This window comes from Pseudophryne corroboree, chromosome 4 (genome assembly GCF_028390025.1).
Source record: "Pseudophryne corroboree isolate aPseCor3 chromosome 4, aPseCor3.hap2, whole genome shotgun sequence".
NCBI classification, from domain to species: Eukaryota; Metazoa; Chordata; class Amphibia; order Anura; family Myobatrachidae; genus Pseudophryne; species Pseudophryne corroboree.
The window spans coordinates 504,489,100-504,506,590 of NC_086447.1; the positions used below are offsets into that span (position 1 = coordinate 504,489,100).

The 17,491-nt window shown below is 43.2% G+C and overlaps 1 protein-coding gene across 3 annotated transcripts in view; it reads right to left on the minus strand.

The window, feature by feature from the left end:
• Positions 1-705: 705 nt before the first annotated feature.
• The window catches only part of LOC134909857 (amine sulfotransferase-like), a 125,243-nt gene continuing 108,457 nt past the window's right edge, over positions 706-17,491 (minus strand). For all 3 annotated transcript variants that reach the window (XM_063917184.1, XM_063917185.1, XM_063917186.1), the window contains one exon: positions 706-999. In XM_063917184.1, coding sequence (XP_063773254.1) covers positions 869-999 — 131 coding nt within the window. In that variant the 3' untranslated portion in view covers positions 706-868. The remainder of the gene's footprint in view (positions 1,000-17,491) is intronic.

Genomic DNA, 17,491 nt, shown 5'->3' on the forward strand with positions numbered 1-17,491 from the left:
ATGGAATTTGCTATTGGGGACACAGGACCTCAATTAACTGTGTAAAACTCACTGCATTAATAGCGGCTATTAGACGCAGATCTTATACAAGCATAGCAGTCATGGCGTCAGTGATCCGCTGTGCTACTGGGTAAGAACTGTCATACTTACTTTCCCTGGCAAAGGATTGTTTAACAGTCAATGATTTTGTGAAACAACTACTAGCATTTTTCTTGGTCCACTTCTGGGATGAAGATCCAACCACAGCAGCAGGCCTAGCACTCAAGGATTCTTCTGAGGAATCCTGGAAAAAGAAGAGGAATCACCTAGCGTTGACAAATTGGTCGCAGGACTCACAAGAATCCGACGCCAGAATAATGACTTTCGGCCTCGCACCGGGATCGGAGTCTGGTGGGAACAACCGAGCTGCAGCTCGGGTGTGCTCGGATCCCCAGCGATGGAGTGGTTCAGATTCCATAGAATCGGAACTGCTCATCCCTACTTTTAGTATTTGATTAAATACAAATTTAAATGATACAAACCAAAATATTATGGTTTTTATTAATAAGATGTTTTTGAAACACAGTTAATAGCATGATGATAAAAATCAGACAAAATAATAGTTATTAAAGGTTGTTTCTTTAATAACAAAGTACCATCAGTTCTATATATGAATTGTGTTATGTGCAGTACAATCACCTGTATAATATGAAATTAAGTACATACTTTTGTTTGCCATATATTTATTTAGAATCTGTTTTTAATTTCCATTTAATATTGCAACAAAAGAAAATTAGTAAAATATGCCTATTTATTCACATTTATTTGTTATCCAAAAATACAAGAACTAGATCATGATCATAATTGTCATTTGTCATCCTGGATCTGGTTAGGATTCTGTTTCCTCATTCATGTCCCAGATAAATGTGATTGGCAGATCCCCCAACTTCTCTTTAAGTACCTCATCCATCCTCTCACTTTGTGCCACAGTCATCATATTTTTCCAGTCCCCAATAATACCTGCAGAACGAGACACATACCTATTACATACAGTAATACTGTATATTCACTTGTTGGATTAAACTTTTAGATGTGCAATTAGGATACAGAGGCAGGTTGCTGGGAATACATATGATATGCTGGCAGAAAGGATGCCGGTGATCATTTGACCAATAATGACATCCTAATGCAGAGAATACAGACAGGGGTCGGGTAAGTCGGGATTCTGGTGTCGGTATTTAGACTGTCAGGATCCCGAATGCCGGTTGCAGCTCAGTGCTTTATTAACTAAGGAGCTGGATACATAATACAAAGCCCAGTAGCATTAGTGATACAATCTTGGACTTGGGATAAATTGGCAGAATTGCACTTTCTCACTTAGGGGTCTATTTACTAAGCCTTGGATGGAGATAAAGTGCACGGAGATAAAGTACCAACTAATCAGTGTCTAACCGCCATGTCACAAGCTGGGTTTGAAAAATTACATTTAGCAGCTGATTGGCTGGTACTTTATCTCTGTGCACTTTATCTCCATCCAAGGCTTATTAAATAGACCCAATAGTTACATATTTAAAGCGTATATTGGGGATTACTTTTTTCTCCCATTCTCCCAGCTTTAATCCTACTCTTTGTTTCTATATCAATTGCTTTTGATACTGAATTCAATGGCACATAACAACATAAACAGATACAGGTGAAACTCAGAAAATTAGAATATCGTGCAAAAGTTCATTTATTTCAGTAATTCAACTTAAAAGGTGAAACTAATATATTATATACAGATGGATTCTCCGTTATCTTTGCTTGCCTAGTGCATTCCCGGCGTGACTAGGTGATCAGTCCACCTAGTGCACAGAGACGCTTCCATTCAGAGTGTCTCTGTCCAGGCGCGTGGACGGAGACGCTCTCCATTCAAGTGAATGGGGCGTGTCTCCATCCTTCCAGACTGAGACGCTCACAGTGACTAGGTGTGCCCGAGCGGACGCGCCTGAGTCACACACAGAGCAAAGACAAAGGAGGCTCCATCTGTAGACTCATTACATGCAAAGTGAGATATTTCAAGCCTTTATTTGTTATAATTTTGATGAGTGCGGCTTACAGCTTAATAAAACCCCAAGTCCAAAATCTCAGAAAATATGAATATTACATAAAAAAAGGATTTTAAATACAGAAATGTCATCCCTCTGAAAAGTATAATCATGCATATGTACTCAGTACTTGATTTGGGCCCCTTTTGCATGAATTACTGCCTCAATGCGGTGAGGCATGGGTTCTATCAGCCTGTGGCACTGCTGAGGTGTTATGAAAGACCAGGATGATTCAATAGCGGACTTCAGCTCTTCTGCATTTTTCAGTGTCATGTCTTTCATCTTTTTCTTGGCATTGTCCCATAGATTCTCTATGGGGTTCAGGTCAGGCGAGTTTGCTGGTGAATCTAGCACAGTAATCCCAGGCAAAGGCTGGCTTGTGAGCTGCAGCAAAGAGACTTCTATAGCCTTGACTGTAATCAGCCAGAACAATATTAAGCAAAGTTGTGGCACAAATTCAAAATATGCCAGTGCTTGGTTTTACCCATAATGGAGCAAATTCAGATGGACGTTGCAGTGTGAATGGTCCTTACCATTTGTTCATACTGCACATGTGCTGATCTAAACTTAAGCACATGGCTGAATTTTGTATTGATTGGTTCTTCCTTAAACAGACTTCAATATGGCCCTGATTCAGATCCTGTTTTATCTGCTTCTTGATGTGCAACTTCCGATTTTCAGTACTATGCACATGCACAGGAACCATACTGGAAGTGCATTAATGGGTTCTGCGATGTAAGAAGCAGACAGGCATCAGACTTTCAGTGATTGACAGTCTGATGCTGTTTTGTGGGTGGACAGGTGGCAGCAACAGCCTCTGTTTGTGAAAACGGAGGTGTGTCACCACAGTTTAGGGCGAGGGAAGAGGCGAGGGAGTAGATACGCTTGGTTAAAAGGTTCAAGAAGTTCCTTTATTCTCAGGCAGGTAAACAGCATAAGGTTAGCTTCAGACAGCATACACTTCACAGCATGACTTCCTATAATAACCCAACACCCCCAACCTATTGTCCAAGTGATTGGTTTACCATATGTCTGCATTGACACAACTTTAAAGACAGATGTCAGGTGTTGATAATTAGCCTTGTTCATGGCTTTCCACTGGTCCTAGGAAAAGCTGGACTGTATATCATTACACCATGCTGTTTATTACTTTTTTTTATGCACACACCTGCTGCTCCACTTTAACCTCATGTGAAAGTATGCTGTATCTGTCAAACGCCTTCCTCCCTAACTTCAACCACTCTGGTGAAGCTAAAACTTTTCCCAGGTGAACTCCTGTCTCACCCATCTCTATTTGTGCCGTCCGACCGGCAACACCCTCCTCTAACACTTTACATATTTCTACTTCCTCCCTGTGTTCCTCATATTCTCCCTTCACAACACAGTGGCTTTGAGGTTTGGGACCCACACACCTTCTGGAAAGGACGTCATCATTGAGGTTCTGTTTCCCTGGTCAGTGTTGCACCTCAAATTTGAACTGCTGTAAAACCAAAAACCAGTGCATCACCTGGGCATTTACATCTTTGTTTTATGCATCCACTGTAAGGGAGCATGATCTGTGACTAGATGGAATTCACATCCCAATAAATAATATCTTAATGACACTACTGCCCATTTATTCGTCAGGCACTCTTCTTCCACAGTAGAGTACCTGCACTCTCTGGGCAGCATTTTCCATCTAAGGTAAAGAATAGGTTTCTCCTCCCCATCTACCTCCTGGTAAAGGATTGCCCCCAATCCTGTACCTGAGGCATCAGTTTGTGTCACAAACTGCTTCTTTAAGTCAGGAGCTTGCAACACAGGCTCTACACACAAAGCTTGTCTAAAAATCCTGCCAAGCAGTCTTTGCTTCCTAGTCCACATCTGCTCTGGGGATTGTTTCTTAAGGCACTCAGTTAGTGTTGCCTCTCTAGTGACAAAATCATGTATGATCCTGCGGTAGTAACCCACCAGACCAAGGAATGTTCTGAGCTGAGATTTACACTTGGTTTAGGCCATGTGAGGACTGCCTCCACCTTGCTGGGCTGAGGTTTAACCTGTCCTCTTCCTACAATATATCCTAAGTGTTTCACCTCCACCATTACAATGGCTCATTTCTCAGGATTAGTGGTAAACCTGTGTGCCCATAAAGACTGAAATGCTGCCTCTATCCTTGGAAGGTGTGATCTCAGTCAGAACTAAAGATGACAATGTCATCTAAATATGCAGCCGCATAATCCCTGTGGGGCAGAAGCAATTTGTTCATATCCCTCTGGAAAGTTTCTGGGGCTCCATATAAACCAAAAGGCAACACTTTGTACTGAAACAAGTCCCCCGGGGTGGAGAAGGCGGTTTTGCTTTAGGTCAAATTTGAGTTGAAAGCATACAATGGGTAATATAAAAAAATGAATTCAGAGAAAGCAACAGGGTAGAATAAGGACCATATAGTATGTCACTTCCATACATAGTCAAATTAGTAAAAGTAATGTATCAAAGCAAAATAAACTGCAAAGCTGAATACAGTGTAAGACCAAACATCAATAGCATATACCAAGATGTTTAGTCTTACATTGTATTCAGCTTTGAACTCAAATTTGACCATTTTATTGGGGATTATGTTAACGGCCAACTAGTGTTTGTTATATTATGATCTCATGAGTTCATTAACAAGCTTCAATGTAACTAGGCTTTTCTTCCCTACTTTATCAACATTGTTAAGGCTTTAGATGTTCAAACCTTCAGTCTAATTGGGCTGAGGTCTCTTTTTTTATGCCTTCACTTTATCTAATTATGCTTCACAGTTCCTAACCTCTTATTAAATCTGACATCTCAGACCTGTTTGTTTAATATAAATGTAATTGACATTTAGCAGAGTCAATTCCCCACCCCCTTTTTTTCTAACCTCTATAGGATTCTTGCTATACCTTGTGTATTATCAATAGGAGTTCCAGCTTAAATTTGGATTCTTCTACTGCTAATTTTTTTCTATAAATACCATTTTTGGGGGATTGGTATATATATGATCCTCAGATAAGTTTTCACTATGGTCTCATAATTATAGTTTTATTCCAACCATCTATTTTTTTTTCTTTCTGCATCATCATATTGGAGAATGAAAAAGATGATATCACACGGCGCTACTATTTATAATATACTTAATACAACCATTTACGTGGATCGTATTTTAAAGGGCCTCCCAAATCTGAAATTCAGAGGGAGAACAAATAATGGTGCAGTACAATAGATAGAGTAAAGCAGATGTTAATTTTTTATTGGTCCCACTCACAATCAAGCAAATGGGTTATTTGCATATCATCCAAACATGGATTTGGCGTCTTCAATCTTTGGGTCTCCATCTTTATCACTAAAACTTTAAATGAACATATATAGTGCAATACCGTTTTTTTAAAAACACATATTTTAATACCAAAAGGTGCTCACATAGATAAAATGAAAATAGGCATATCACCAATGGTAAACCTCCCCAGAGACCATCGCACAGTCCAGAACGCCACCAGATGTCTTTGTGGTAAAGAGAAAGTCCCTCCAAGGCTCCGGAAACCACGGAAAGAAAGTCTTTCAAAGCACTGGATACTGCAAGGTCTGCCGCTGGATGAGTCCAAAGGTGAAGTCCCCGTTCTGCTTTCTCTGTTGTAACTGCCAACCCTCATCTTGTTGACCCTGATTTTCCCTCCTATATCTTGGTATGTTTATCTTTTTTGTGGGGTTAATTACTGATGTATCCTTTATTTTACCTCCAGAATTATCTTCATTTGTCTTCTTATTACTCTTTAAATTATCTACATCTCTTGGATATTTCTTTTTCTTCTTTTCTCTTAATTCTCTTGTTTCTTTGTTTAATTTTCTTACTATTTCTATTTCGGCTTCAACAAAATCATCTAACTCCTTCACAGGTTCAACTAAGGTCTGTAAATTTGAAATTTCCTCACCTAGTTTATATAATTCTTTTTTCCTTTCCTTCAAAATGAGATCAATCAGGCGATGTGAGCACTGATCCAATATTAGATCCCATTCCTTAATGAAATCTTCATTTGAAGGAAAGGAAGGAGTTTTAACCAGTTTTAACCCTTTCGGGATTAGGTTATCAGCTTGATACCTCTCAAGAGTACTAACCTCCCACCACATGCGGTTTTCTTTTAATACCGCTATTTCTAGTTTATGGAGAATTGATGAAAGATCCTCATCTTTAGTTACACAAATATTGTCTTTAGCAGAGAAAATATCATCCAAAAATTCTCTTCTATTCTCTTTAAATGCAAACATTGCAGCAGCGGCTGAGAACAAGGTGAAAAGAACACAATTCTAAAAACAGGTGATCTCAACTTGCGCTTACAATAAAATAGTGACAGCCAGTGATGTCAATATAGAGCCTTCACAAAAAAGCCCAAAACATAAACACAGAATGAAAAAGATGATATCACACGGCGCTACTATTTATAATATACTTAATACAACCATTTACCTGGATCGTATTTTAAAGGGCCTCCCAAATCTGAAATTCAGAGGGAGAACAAATAATGGTGCAGTACAATAGATAGAGTAAAGCAGATGTTAAATTTTTATTGGTCCCACTCACAATCAAGCAAATGGGTTATTTGCATATCATCCAAACATGGATTTGGTGTCTTCAATCTTTGGGTCTCCTTCTTTATCACTAAAACTTTAAATGAACATATATAGTGCAATACCGTTTTCTTAAAAACACATATTTTAATACCAAAAGGTGCTCACATAGATAAAATGAAAATAGGCATATCACCAATGGTAAACCTCCCCAGAGACCATCGCACAGTCCAGAACGCCACCAGTTGTCTTTGTGGTAAAGAGAAAGTCCCTCCAAGGCTCCGGAAACCATGGAAAGAAAGTCTTTCAAAGCACTGGATACTGCAAGGTCTGCCGCTGGATGAGTCCAAAGGTGAAGTCCCCGTTCTGCTTTCTCTGTTGTAACTGCCAACCCTCATCTTGTTGACCCTGATTTTCCCTCCTATATCTTGATATGTTTATCTTTTTTGTGGGGTTAATTACTGATGTATCCTTTATTTTACCTCCAGAATTATCTTCATTTGTCTTCTTATTACTCTTTAAATTATCTACATCTCTTTGATATTTCTTTTTCTTCTTTTCTCTTAATTCTCTTGTTTCTTTGTTTAATTTTCTTACTATTTCTATTTCGGCTTCAAAAAAATCATCTAACTCCTTCACAGGTTCAACTAAGGTCTGTAAATTTGAAATTTCCTCACCTAGTTTATATAATTCTTTTTTCCTTTCCTTCAAAATGAGATCAATTAGGCGATGTGAGCACTGATACAATATTAGATCCCATTCCTTAATGAAATCTTCATTTGAAGGAAAGGAAGGAGTTTTAACCAGTTTTAACCCTTTCGGGATTAGGTTATCAGCTTGATACCTCTCAAGAGTACTAACCTTCCACCACATGCGGTTTTCTTTTAATACCGCTATTTCTAGTTTATGGAGAATTGATGAAAGATCCTCATCTTTAGTTACACAAATATTGTCTTTAGCAGAGAAAATATCATCCAAAAATTCTCTTCTATTCTCTTTAAATGCAAACATTGCAGCAGCGGCTGAGAACAAGGTGAAAAGAACACAATTCTAAAAACAGGTGATCTCAACTTGCGCTTACAATAAAATAGTGACAGCCAGTGATGTCAATATAGAGCCTTCACCAAAAACGCCCAAAACATAAACACAGAATGAAAAAGATGATATCACACGGCGCTACTATTTATAATATACTTAATACAACCATTTACGTGGATCGTATTTTAAAGGGCCTCCCAAATCAGAAATTCAGAGGGAGAACAAATAATGGTGCAGTACAATAGATAGAGTAAAGCAGATGTTAATTTTGTATTGGTCCCACTCACAATCAAGCAAATGGGTTATTTGCATATCATCCAAACATGGATTTGGCGTCTTCAATCTTTGGGTCTCCTTCTTTATCACTAAAACTTTAAATGAACATATATAGTGCTATACCGTTTTCTTAAAAACACATATTTTAATACCAAAAGGTGCTCACATAGAAAAAATGAAAATAGGCATATCACCAATGGTAAACCTCCCCAGAGACCATCGCACAGTCCAGAACGCCACCAGATGTATTGGAGGCCATTTAGCCAACCACAAGTGGACAATACTTTGTAAAACTATTGTAACTGGAATTTATATCCAAATTTTATGTATTGATTGTTTGTAATTGTGCATTTTTTTATGGCCCGCATCGGGTAAACCTGTTTTAAATTAAAATAACCTAATTTTAAGGTTGATCATTGTATACAGTTCATGTGTTTCAGGTGGTAAAACATACTTTTTATCTGTTAGCGTTCTCAGATTCTGCTTATCCATTTTCACTTTTGGAACCCATACTAACTGGGGGTTCTTTCAGAGGTGTAGCTTATCCTTACTTTAAATGCTGGACTAGGCATTGTTTCCTATTTTATCCTCACTAACATTTATTTTTAATTAATTATGATTTTTATCTATAGAAGATCAGGATCATGATGGGGACCAGGTTCACTCCAAGTTACACCAACATTTTTATAGGCGCATGTGACAACAACTATATTTGGGGTGAACAACCCCATGGAGTGAACCTGGTGTCCTGGTCCTGATACATATATGATGTGTTTTTTTATTTGGATTGGGGGAGAGGAATCTTTACAAATGTATTTTTTACTTATCTCAATGACACTCTGAATATTGAATTTACTTTTCATAGTAGCAAAACAGAAGTTAATTTTTTAGATGTGGAAAATGATCCTCCAAACAAGAATTTTACAAACCCAACAGATTCTCATTGTTATATTAGGAGGGACAGTTTTAACCATCCAAATTGGTTGAACTCAATACCCAATGGCCAATTGAGAAGGCTGTTTATCAAGAACCAGATGGTCAGATGTATAAGAAATTCCTGTCTTGTGGCTATGCTCCAAGTTTGGTTGAAAAAGCAGTAGAAGAGGGGCGTGGCTTGGACGCTGTTAGGAGAGGAAGTGTTTTGCAGGGGCTCCTGCATTTCTATGGTGTAAATCCGCAATAACAATTATCCCCAGCACTCGGGTCCACCCTCTCTGACCTTGTCCACGGCTGTGGACGTCTCCCTGAACGAGAGGAACCCGCCGGGAGGCCGCAGCAACGTTTTGGAGATCACGGCCTACTCGAGCTCCAGAGACCGGGGCCTCGAGTTTGACGCCGTCCCGATTTTGAGCTCCGGGCCCGCTTCGCGGACGAAACGGGACCCGTGGCACCGCTGGACTCCGCCTGACTTTCCCCACATCGCTCCCCAGCCTGCCCCAGACCCCCGGCCGTCTGCAGGACGACATATTTCAACAGCCAGACCTCGGAATATACATTTAAAGTGCACTTACCTCACTTGTGCACTGGCCGGCGGCCATCTTGGAATCTGGGAGTCTTGGGCTGAGTCCCTGTGAGCCTCCCCAGAAGACAGCCGAGTTTACTGCTGAGAGTCCAGAGGAAGGAGGAGGAGGAGAGGGGGACCCCAGTACCCTCGGACCACACATGCAGGCACCTCCAATGTTCACAGGACACCCTGGGCTCTGAGCTATAAAAGGCCTGTAACTGGAAGCTAGAGGCGCCATCTTGAATACTGGCAAATAGCCAGTACTGCAGTTCTGCCTCTGACCAGCATTTTTCTTTATAAAATACACCAGCTCCGGGACGTGGCCTGGACGCAGAAGGGAGAAGTTGTGCCACTGCTAGAGCTCCTGTTAAAGGAGACCCGAGAAGACGACTCTCCCAATTGAAAATCACCCGCACTTCTCACTGCCTGTACCTGACCGCCGGCTGCCACATCACCGCGACTACGCCGCTGCCGAGCCGCGAAGAAAGAGAGAGCCGTGCAGACCCTTCGACCCGCCCCGGTGCCGGCGGCCATCTTGAGGTGAGGGCTGACACTGACCGCGGTCCCGCTACACCCTGCTCCTATTACCCTCCCTCCGCAACAACACACATTCCTGGGCGCCCCGATATCCGGGACCCACACATCGGGCAGCTGTACGGCTCCTGGCCCCCGGCACCTCTCATTCCACCTGACCTCCGTGCAGTTTCCTCCGGACCCAGGCCTGGGCCCTCTCGTCCCCCAAGACCCGCATACCAAGCACTCAACGCCGAGGGCAGGCGACCCGTCGTGCGGCTACAGGACTCTAGCTCCGTCCACCTCTCTTGACCCCTGCGGGTCACGACATCCAGGGGAGTGCCTTGGACCCTACTCACCAGGTGACCCTTCAAAACCTAAGAAGCCGAGACGCCTAAGCGGGGGTACGCGGCAACCGGTGCCGCCTGCAAAGGAAAAGTAGTTGTTACCTACCCCCCCTTCTCCCCTATCAGATATCCCTCTCTGTGGAGATCCCCTGCCACCTACACAGCTCTCCTACAAATTCCAGCAGCGCAGGGGTTACATCCTAAACCTACGACTTGGGGACCAATTCACCCCCCTCCGCCCACACCCTAAATTCCCAACTGCCTGCTTTATGACCATGATGCTATATATCCACGAACTCTCTGAAATGTAAACGCTCTTACAACCGTTCACCGCCACCCATGTTTGCATGAATAACACATACATAGATCAAATGTGACTGAGCTCTCCTGTTTCATTACTTCCGTTGATTGGACCCAACCTCGAGGTGAACCTCCTCGTGCCCTCTACGTACGTTTCTAGTGTCGAGAGATGGCCCCCAAAAAGGCCAAAGACATAATGCCCCCTAAGGTCTCCTTCCCCCCCCAGAAGCCCCTCCAAATCTCTCCCTTACAAAGTGTCTCCTCCTCCCCGGCCAAGTTGGACCCCATGGGAACAAATGTCCTGACCTCCGCTCTTTCAATATCAGGAGTGGATTGTGATTCAGACGCCCCCCTGACTGTGAGAACCCTATGCCAGATACTATCCGCCTTTAAGTCTGAACTCTCCAAGGACCTAACTTCAGCCGTCCGTGAGGTCAAGGTTGAACTGGGAGCACTGGGAGACCGCACAGATCACTTAGAACGCAAGATGGAGGAACTGGTTGCTTCCGACAATGACCTACTAACATCCCATGACCGTCAACAACAAGATATGGACCAATTTAAGTCCAAACTGGCAGATATGGAGGACAGATCACGACGGAACAACGTCAAGATCAGGGGCATTCCAGATTCAGTCTCCAACTCTGAACTGGAGTCCTACGCCACCGCGTTATTTAAGAAACTCCTCCCAACTGCGGACACCTCAGAACTCCTGATCGACCGCATTCACCGACTCCCTAGACCACGTACCGTCTCATCTGATCTACCCAGAGACACCCTACTTAGGGTTCATTTCTTCCCAGTCAAGGAGCATATCATGAGGGCCGCCAGGGAATCCAAGAACTCCGACATCTTGGGAGGACTTCAAATCTTCCAGGATTTCTCGGCTGTCACAATAGCAAAGAGGCGTGCCCTTACCCCTATCACTCTCGCCTTAAGGTCCCACGACATTCATTACCGCTGGGGATTTCCAGTGAAATTGATAATTACACACGACGACTCGACCTATATAATTTCCTCCCTAGATGCGGGAGTGAAGTTACTGCTAGATTGGGACATATCCATCCAGAAGCCTCCTACATCGTCCCGAGCGACAGCCGTCCGCCAGGACTGGTCGACCACCTGAGCCTCCGGAATAATATTTCGGGTCCTTTCATATTTCCATACCGGTATCCCCGGTTTACGGAACTGCAGACCTCCTCTCCCCTCTTAAAGGGGAGATGATTTTTTCTTGAAAGTTTCTTCTTTTTTACCTCGTTTTTCATTTTCTAATGTTATTATATGCTTAACTACATACTTCTACCCTAGGTCTGCAAGTTACAGGTTTACTCTGTCACTAACTGTTTAATTGATATTATCTAACATGGGGCTACAGTTTGCTCTGTCATTCCTACCTGTTGATGTATGTCATTGCCCCTGTACACTCACCTGCTAATTAGTGAGGTTCATGCTATATGTACCTATATTAGATCTACCCTCTTAGAAGTTATATTTGGGTGGCGGTGCACGTTCCTCCGGCCCGCCTCCACCTTTTTCTGTACTACTGCAAACCCCTGAACCCCGTTTCCCCCCTATGCAGTAGTCATGCAGGTCCAATATACCGGACCTTTTCTTTTTGTTCTTTACCTTTTACTCTCCCGAGTTGATCCACCCCCATGTTACCCCCGCATACCCCCCTCCCTCCTGAGCTCCAGACTTGACCTACATATCCACCCACGGTTACATCCTAGTACCCGATACAAGTACATCAACATGGTTCACTATAGATCCTTACTTACCGTCTCTATAATAAATACCCAATGTTAAACCTTATATCCCTCAATGTCAAAGGATTGAACTCGCCTAACAAACATAGACTGGCCCTCTCATTCTTCCACCAACAAAAAGCGGATGTCGTGGCCCTGCAGGAAACCCACTTCTCCTCTGCTAACCCTCCCCTCTTTAAGAACAGTAACTTCCCTATGGGATACTATGCTAACGGTCCGTTTAAAAGAAACGGAGTGGCTATCCTCTTTAGCAAAAATGTCTCCTTTACCCTCCACTCCCAAATTTCAGACAAGAGTGGCCGATACCTCATACTCACTGGCCTATTAGATGACAAACCAGTCACGTTAGTATCCTTGTATGCTCCTAACTCTAACCAAGTCCCATTCCTACGTAAACTATTCCTTACCATACGTAATTCATTAAAGGGCTCCCTGGTAGTTCTGGGTGATTATAACCTAGTCCTAGACCCAAAAATAGACAAATCCCGTCAATTCTCCCAACCTATTCCCTCTGCCCATGCCGGCCCCTCCTTAGCCTTCCGCATCCTCCTCGCAGAATTCGACCTTTACGATGTATGGAGGACCCTCAACCCCTCGGGGCGAGGTTACACATTCCACTCTCTTGTCCACAATACCTACTCCAGAATAGACTTGATTCTATGTGACAAATGGTCCCTCCAGAGAACAAAAGACGTAGATATTCTACCAATTACCTGGTCGGATCACGCCCCAGTTCTCTGGAAGTGGAATCTGCACGACCACCGCAACCCTCCCCAACAATGGCGCCTATACCCATATCTCCTAAATAATCCAGTGTCTAAAAAAATTATCTCTGACTCTATTGACTCCTATCTAGACACTAATTCTCCCCAGGACACCTCTCCTATCAACCACTGGTGTTCCTTTAAAGCCGTTACCCGTGGAGCTGCCATCCAAGCAGGAGCAACTCTCAAAAAACAGGCCCGCCAACTGCAAATGAAACTAGAAACTGAATTGTCAGTCCTCGAATCTCGGAATATAGCCCACCCTTCTAGAACCCTTAAAAATGAAATATCTACCATTCGAGGCCAACTCCAAAAAATATTACTTGCCCGCACCCAAGCGGCTCTGAATAAACTGCGCCACAAATTCTACCTCCTTGGCAATAAAGCTGGCAAAATGCTAGCGCGTAAACTAAGAGTCCAACAAGCCAGGAACAAGGTTAAGTGTATATACTCCCCCACCAAACAAAAGATATTAAACCCCAAAGACATAACGGACCAATTTGCTCAGTATTACACCAAACTATATAACCTAGCGACCGATCCCTCTACTCCTCAACCCACCCCGCCTTCTATTTCTTCTTTCTTAGATAACCTCTCTTTCCCTACTCTCACCCAGGACCAAATATCTTCACTCAATACCCCATGGTCGACAGAGGAAACGTCCGCAGCTATTAAATCCACCCCTAGAAACAAAGCCCCTGGCCCAGACGGATTTGTCTCTGAGTTTTATGCCACCTTTCATGACGCTCTCTCTCCCCTCCTGACTGCCCTCTTCAACACAGTTTCAGACCACGGCTCACTTCCCTCAGAACTCCTAGAAGCACGTATTATCACCATCCCTAAACCCGGTAAGGACCCCGCCTATGTACATAACTACCGACCCATCGCATTACTAAATTGTGACATCAAACTCTATGCCAAAATGATTGCAACACGCGTTAACAAATTCCTTCCACTGCTGATACACCCGGACCAAACTGGTTTCGTCCCTGGAAGACAAGCGTCTGATAACACGCGAAGGGTCTTCAACCTAATAGACTCCCTATCCGGAGACCAGGGCCTTCTCTTGCTGTCCTTGGATGCGGAGAAGGCCTTTGACAGATTAAATTGGAATTTCATGCGAGAAGCCCTTCTTAAATTCGGTTTTAGAGACCGTATCCTAACCTCTATCCTGGCGCTATATAGCTCTCCAACGGCCCGGGTGTTCAGCGGTGGCTTCCTGTCTGACCCTTTCCCTATCACAAATGGTACTAGACAAGGTTGCCCACTATCCCCTCTTATATTTGTCCTATCAATCGAACCCCTTGCTATTACTATACGAGATAACCCACATATCCCGGCGTTACAACTTGGCCCGACTACCCACAAACTAAGCCTCTTTGCAGACGACGTTCTTCTTTTCATCTCTAATCCCGCTACAACCCTACCAGTCTTGCACTCAACCCTAAATGCCTATAGCAAAGCATCTTATTATAAACTTAACACAAACAAAACAGACGCCCTCCCCTTCAACCTATCCCATTCTCTCCAGACACTCCAAGCCTCCTTCCCATACAACTGGCGGAAGCACACACTGAAATACTTAGGCATCAATATACCTGTTTCCACTTCCGATACTTTCTCTGCAAACCTCTCTCCCCTGATAGAGACGTTGGAAACTCTTACAAAATCTTGGTCATCTTATGAGGTCTCATGGCTGGGACGTATGGCAGCATTTAAAATGTCACTATTACCCAAACTAATGTACCTTTTCCGTACAATTCCATACTCCTTCCCAAAAAAGACCTTACAAACCTGCACTTCTATCATGTCCAAATATATTTGGGCCTCAAAACCACCCTCGTTGGCTCTCTCCAGAATGGTCCTACCACGACCGTTCGGAGGTTTTAATCTACCTAATATTCCCCTATACCATGAAGCCTCTCTTTTAGCCTCTGTTAAATATTATTTTGGAACCTACCCCCATCTGAGCTGGGTGGAACTGGAACAATTACGAGCAAACCCAATCCCCCTAGCTGATCTTTTCCATATTCCAAAATCGCTCCGACCCACCTCTATAATTCTCCTTCCCTCCACACAGGCTGCACTACGAGCCTGGGACAAATTATCCACCTCCCTTCCATCCCCTATCTCTCATATCTCTCAGATCTCCATTACGACATTGGCATTAATGATACCCCACCTTAGTCTGTCCAAGTGGAGACGTGCAGGTATTTTACGCCTGGGCGATCTACTCGATGGATTAACTCTGACATCTTTCCCAACTATCCAGTCAAAGTTCCATCTACCAGCCACAGAGATCTTCCACTATATGCAAATTGCACACTGGTGGAGATCTATCCCACCTAAGTATTCATCGCTACACTCAACCTCTTTCACCCTCTTCTCCCGCCTCTCCTTAACTGAATCTAAAGGCGACATCACATACTGGTATAAGCTACTGATAACCCCTACATCCCATCCCAAAACCAATGCGCAATTGAAATGGGAACAAGACCTAGGAAGAACCCTAACCCCAAATGATTGGCGTCTAATATTTCTGACCTCCTATTCCATGTCCAAGTGTCTCAACCACACTGAAATGCATATAAAATTAATAAACAGACTGTACTTGACCCCAGAGCGACTCCACAAATTTTGGCCCTCCCAGAGTAATAAATGTTGGAGACTTTGCGGCTCGTTAGGCCATATATACCATATATATTCTGGACATGCCCAGTGATTGCCGATTATTGGTCAAAGGTATTTGACCTAATAAACAAGGTTTTGCCCATCCGTATCACACAAGACCCGACCCTGGCGTTATTTCACATTTTCCCCCCCTCTGTTCCCCCTTCTGCCAGATATGTCCTGGGGCATATCCTAATAGCCGCCCGTGCCAACCTAGCTCAACTGTGGAAACAATCCTCACCCCCTACCCTGGTAAAAGTTATCCATAAGATTAATCATAATTTCCTTATGGAAACGGAATACATTCCCCCTACCACCAGCGTAACTTCCCATAAAACAAGCTGGTCCCTATGGCACCGCTATGTATCCTCGGATGAAGGCTCCCAATACTTTAAAAAACCAGACGCACTCACCCCCGGCCCCTTTAGTTTAACTGAGCTACCAGACTCTACCTGAGGCTATAGGATATAGGCTGTTAGAGTAATTCCCACCAACAGGGTAGGGAAATGTGCCCCCCCCCAATCACCTCAAGGTAATTCTAACCTAAACCCTCATTGGAAGCCTACCCACATCTATGCTTATACGCCCTAACCCCCTCTGGTTGAGACCTAACTCCCCGCCACAAAGTATGGATGTATCCTACAAACCATAGTAACTGTTGTATTATTTTTGTTTGACTCTGATGTACTAACCCCCTCACCCAAACTGGATGCTCCCCACCCCCCTCCCCCCCTTCCTACCCTATTATACCCCTTTCATATCTACTTGTATATTGAGCTGTTTTGTAACCCCTTTTTTTTCTTTTGTACCCCATAAAAGTGATCTTTTTCTTCACAATAAAAAATATTGATGTTAAAATGTAAAAAAAAAAAAAAAAAGCAGTAGAAGAGACATCTAAGGTCCCCAGGAATAATATACTAACTTCTAGAAAATGTGAGAGTGAAGATAACCAGTCAAAATCTTTTGAGTGGACCTTTATTACAATGTTCTATAGCCAACACAAGTTGATAGAGAAATCCATCCAGAGACATTGGAAGGAATATCATGCATGTATTTACAGGCGAGCACCGAACATAAGCTCCACACTAGTGAGAAGTGCCCTTCCTCCTACTAAGCCACAATCTTGTATAAAGTCTAAGGGTTTTTACCAATATGGCTCATGTGTCAGTTGTAAAGAGATAAAATTGAAGGGCAAGATGAAAATCAGTGAGATAGAGATAAATGGCAAACCTTTGAGGTTAAAGAGTTCATTACATGCAACACAAAAAAAATGTAATTTACACTGTAGAATGTTTATGCAGCCTGTTATATAGGGAGATCCTCAAGGCCTTTAAAAGTTCAAATCGGATAGCATTTCAGAAATATCCATAAAACACTGGAGAGCCATGCGCTATCCAATCATTTTAAGAAGGTACATCAAATGCTTTTTGGGTATCCAGTGGGTTAAAGGCCATAGAGAGTTGAAGAGTAGTTGATGCTTCTTTCAGACCGCAAATGCCGGATCCTACACGGTAATACAAACGTGTACTTACCGGGTGGGATCCGGCATTTGCGCTCCGCTGCTGGCTTTCCGACCCGGCAATATACCGGGTCGGTTGCCATAGCAGCGGAGGGATCAGCAGCAGCAGGGGCGGGGGTGGAGGCGGCGCCGGGAGATGAGCTCATCTCCTGCGCCGCCTCTCCC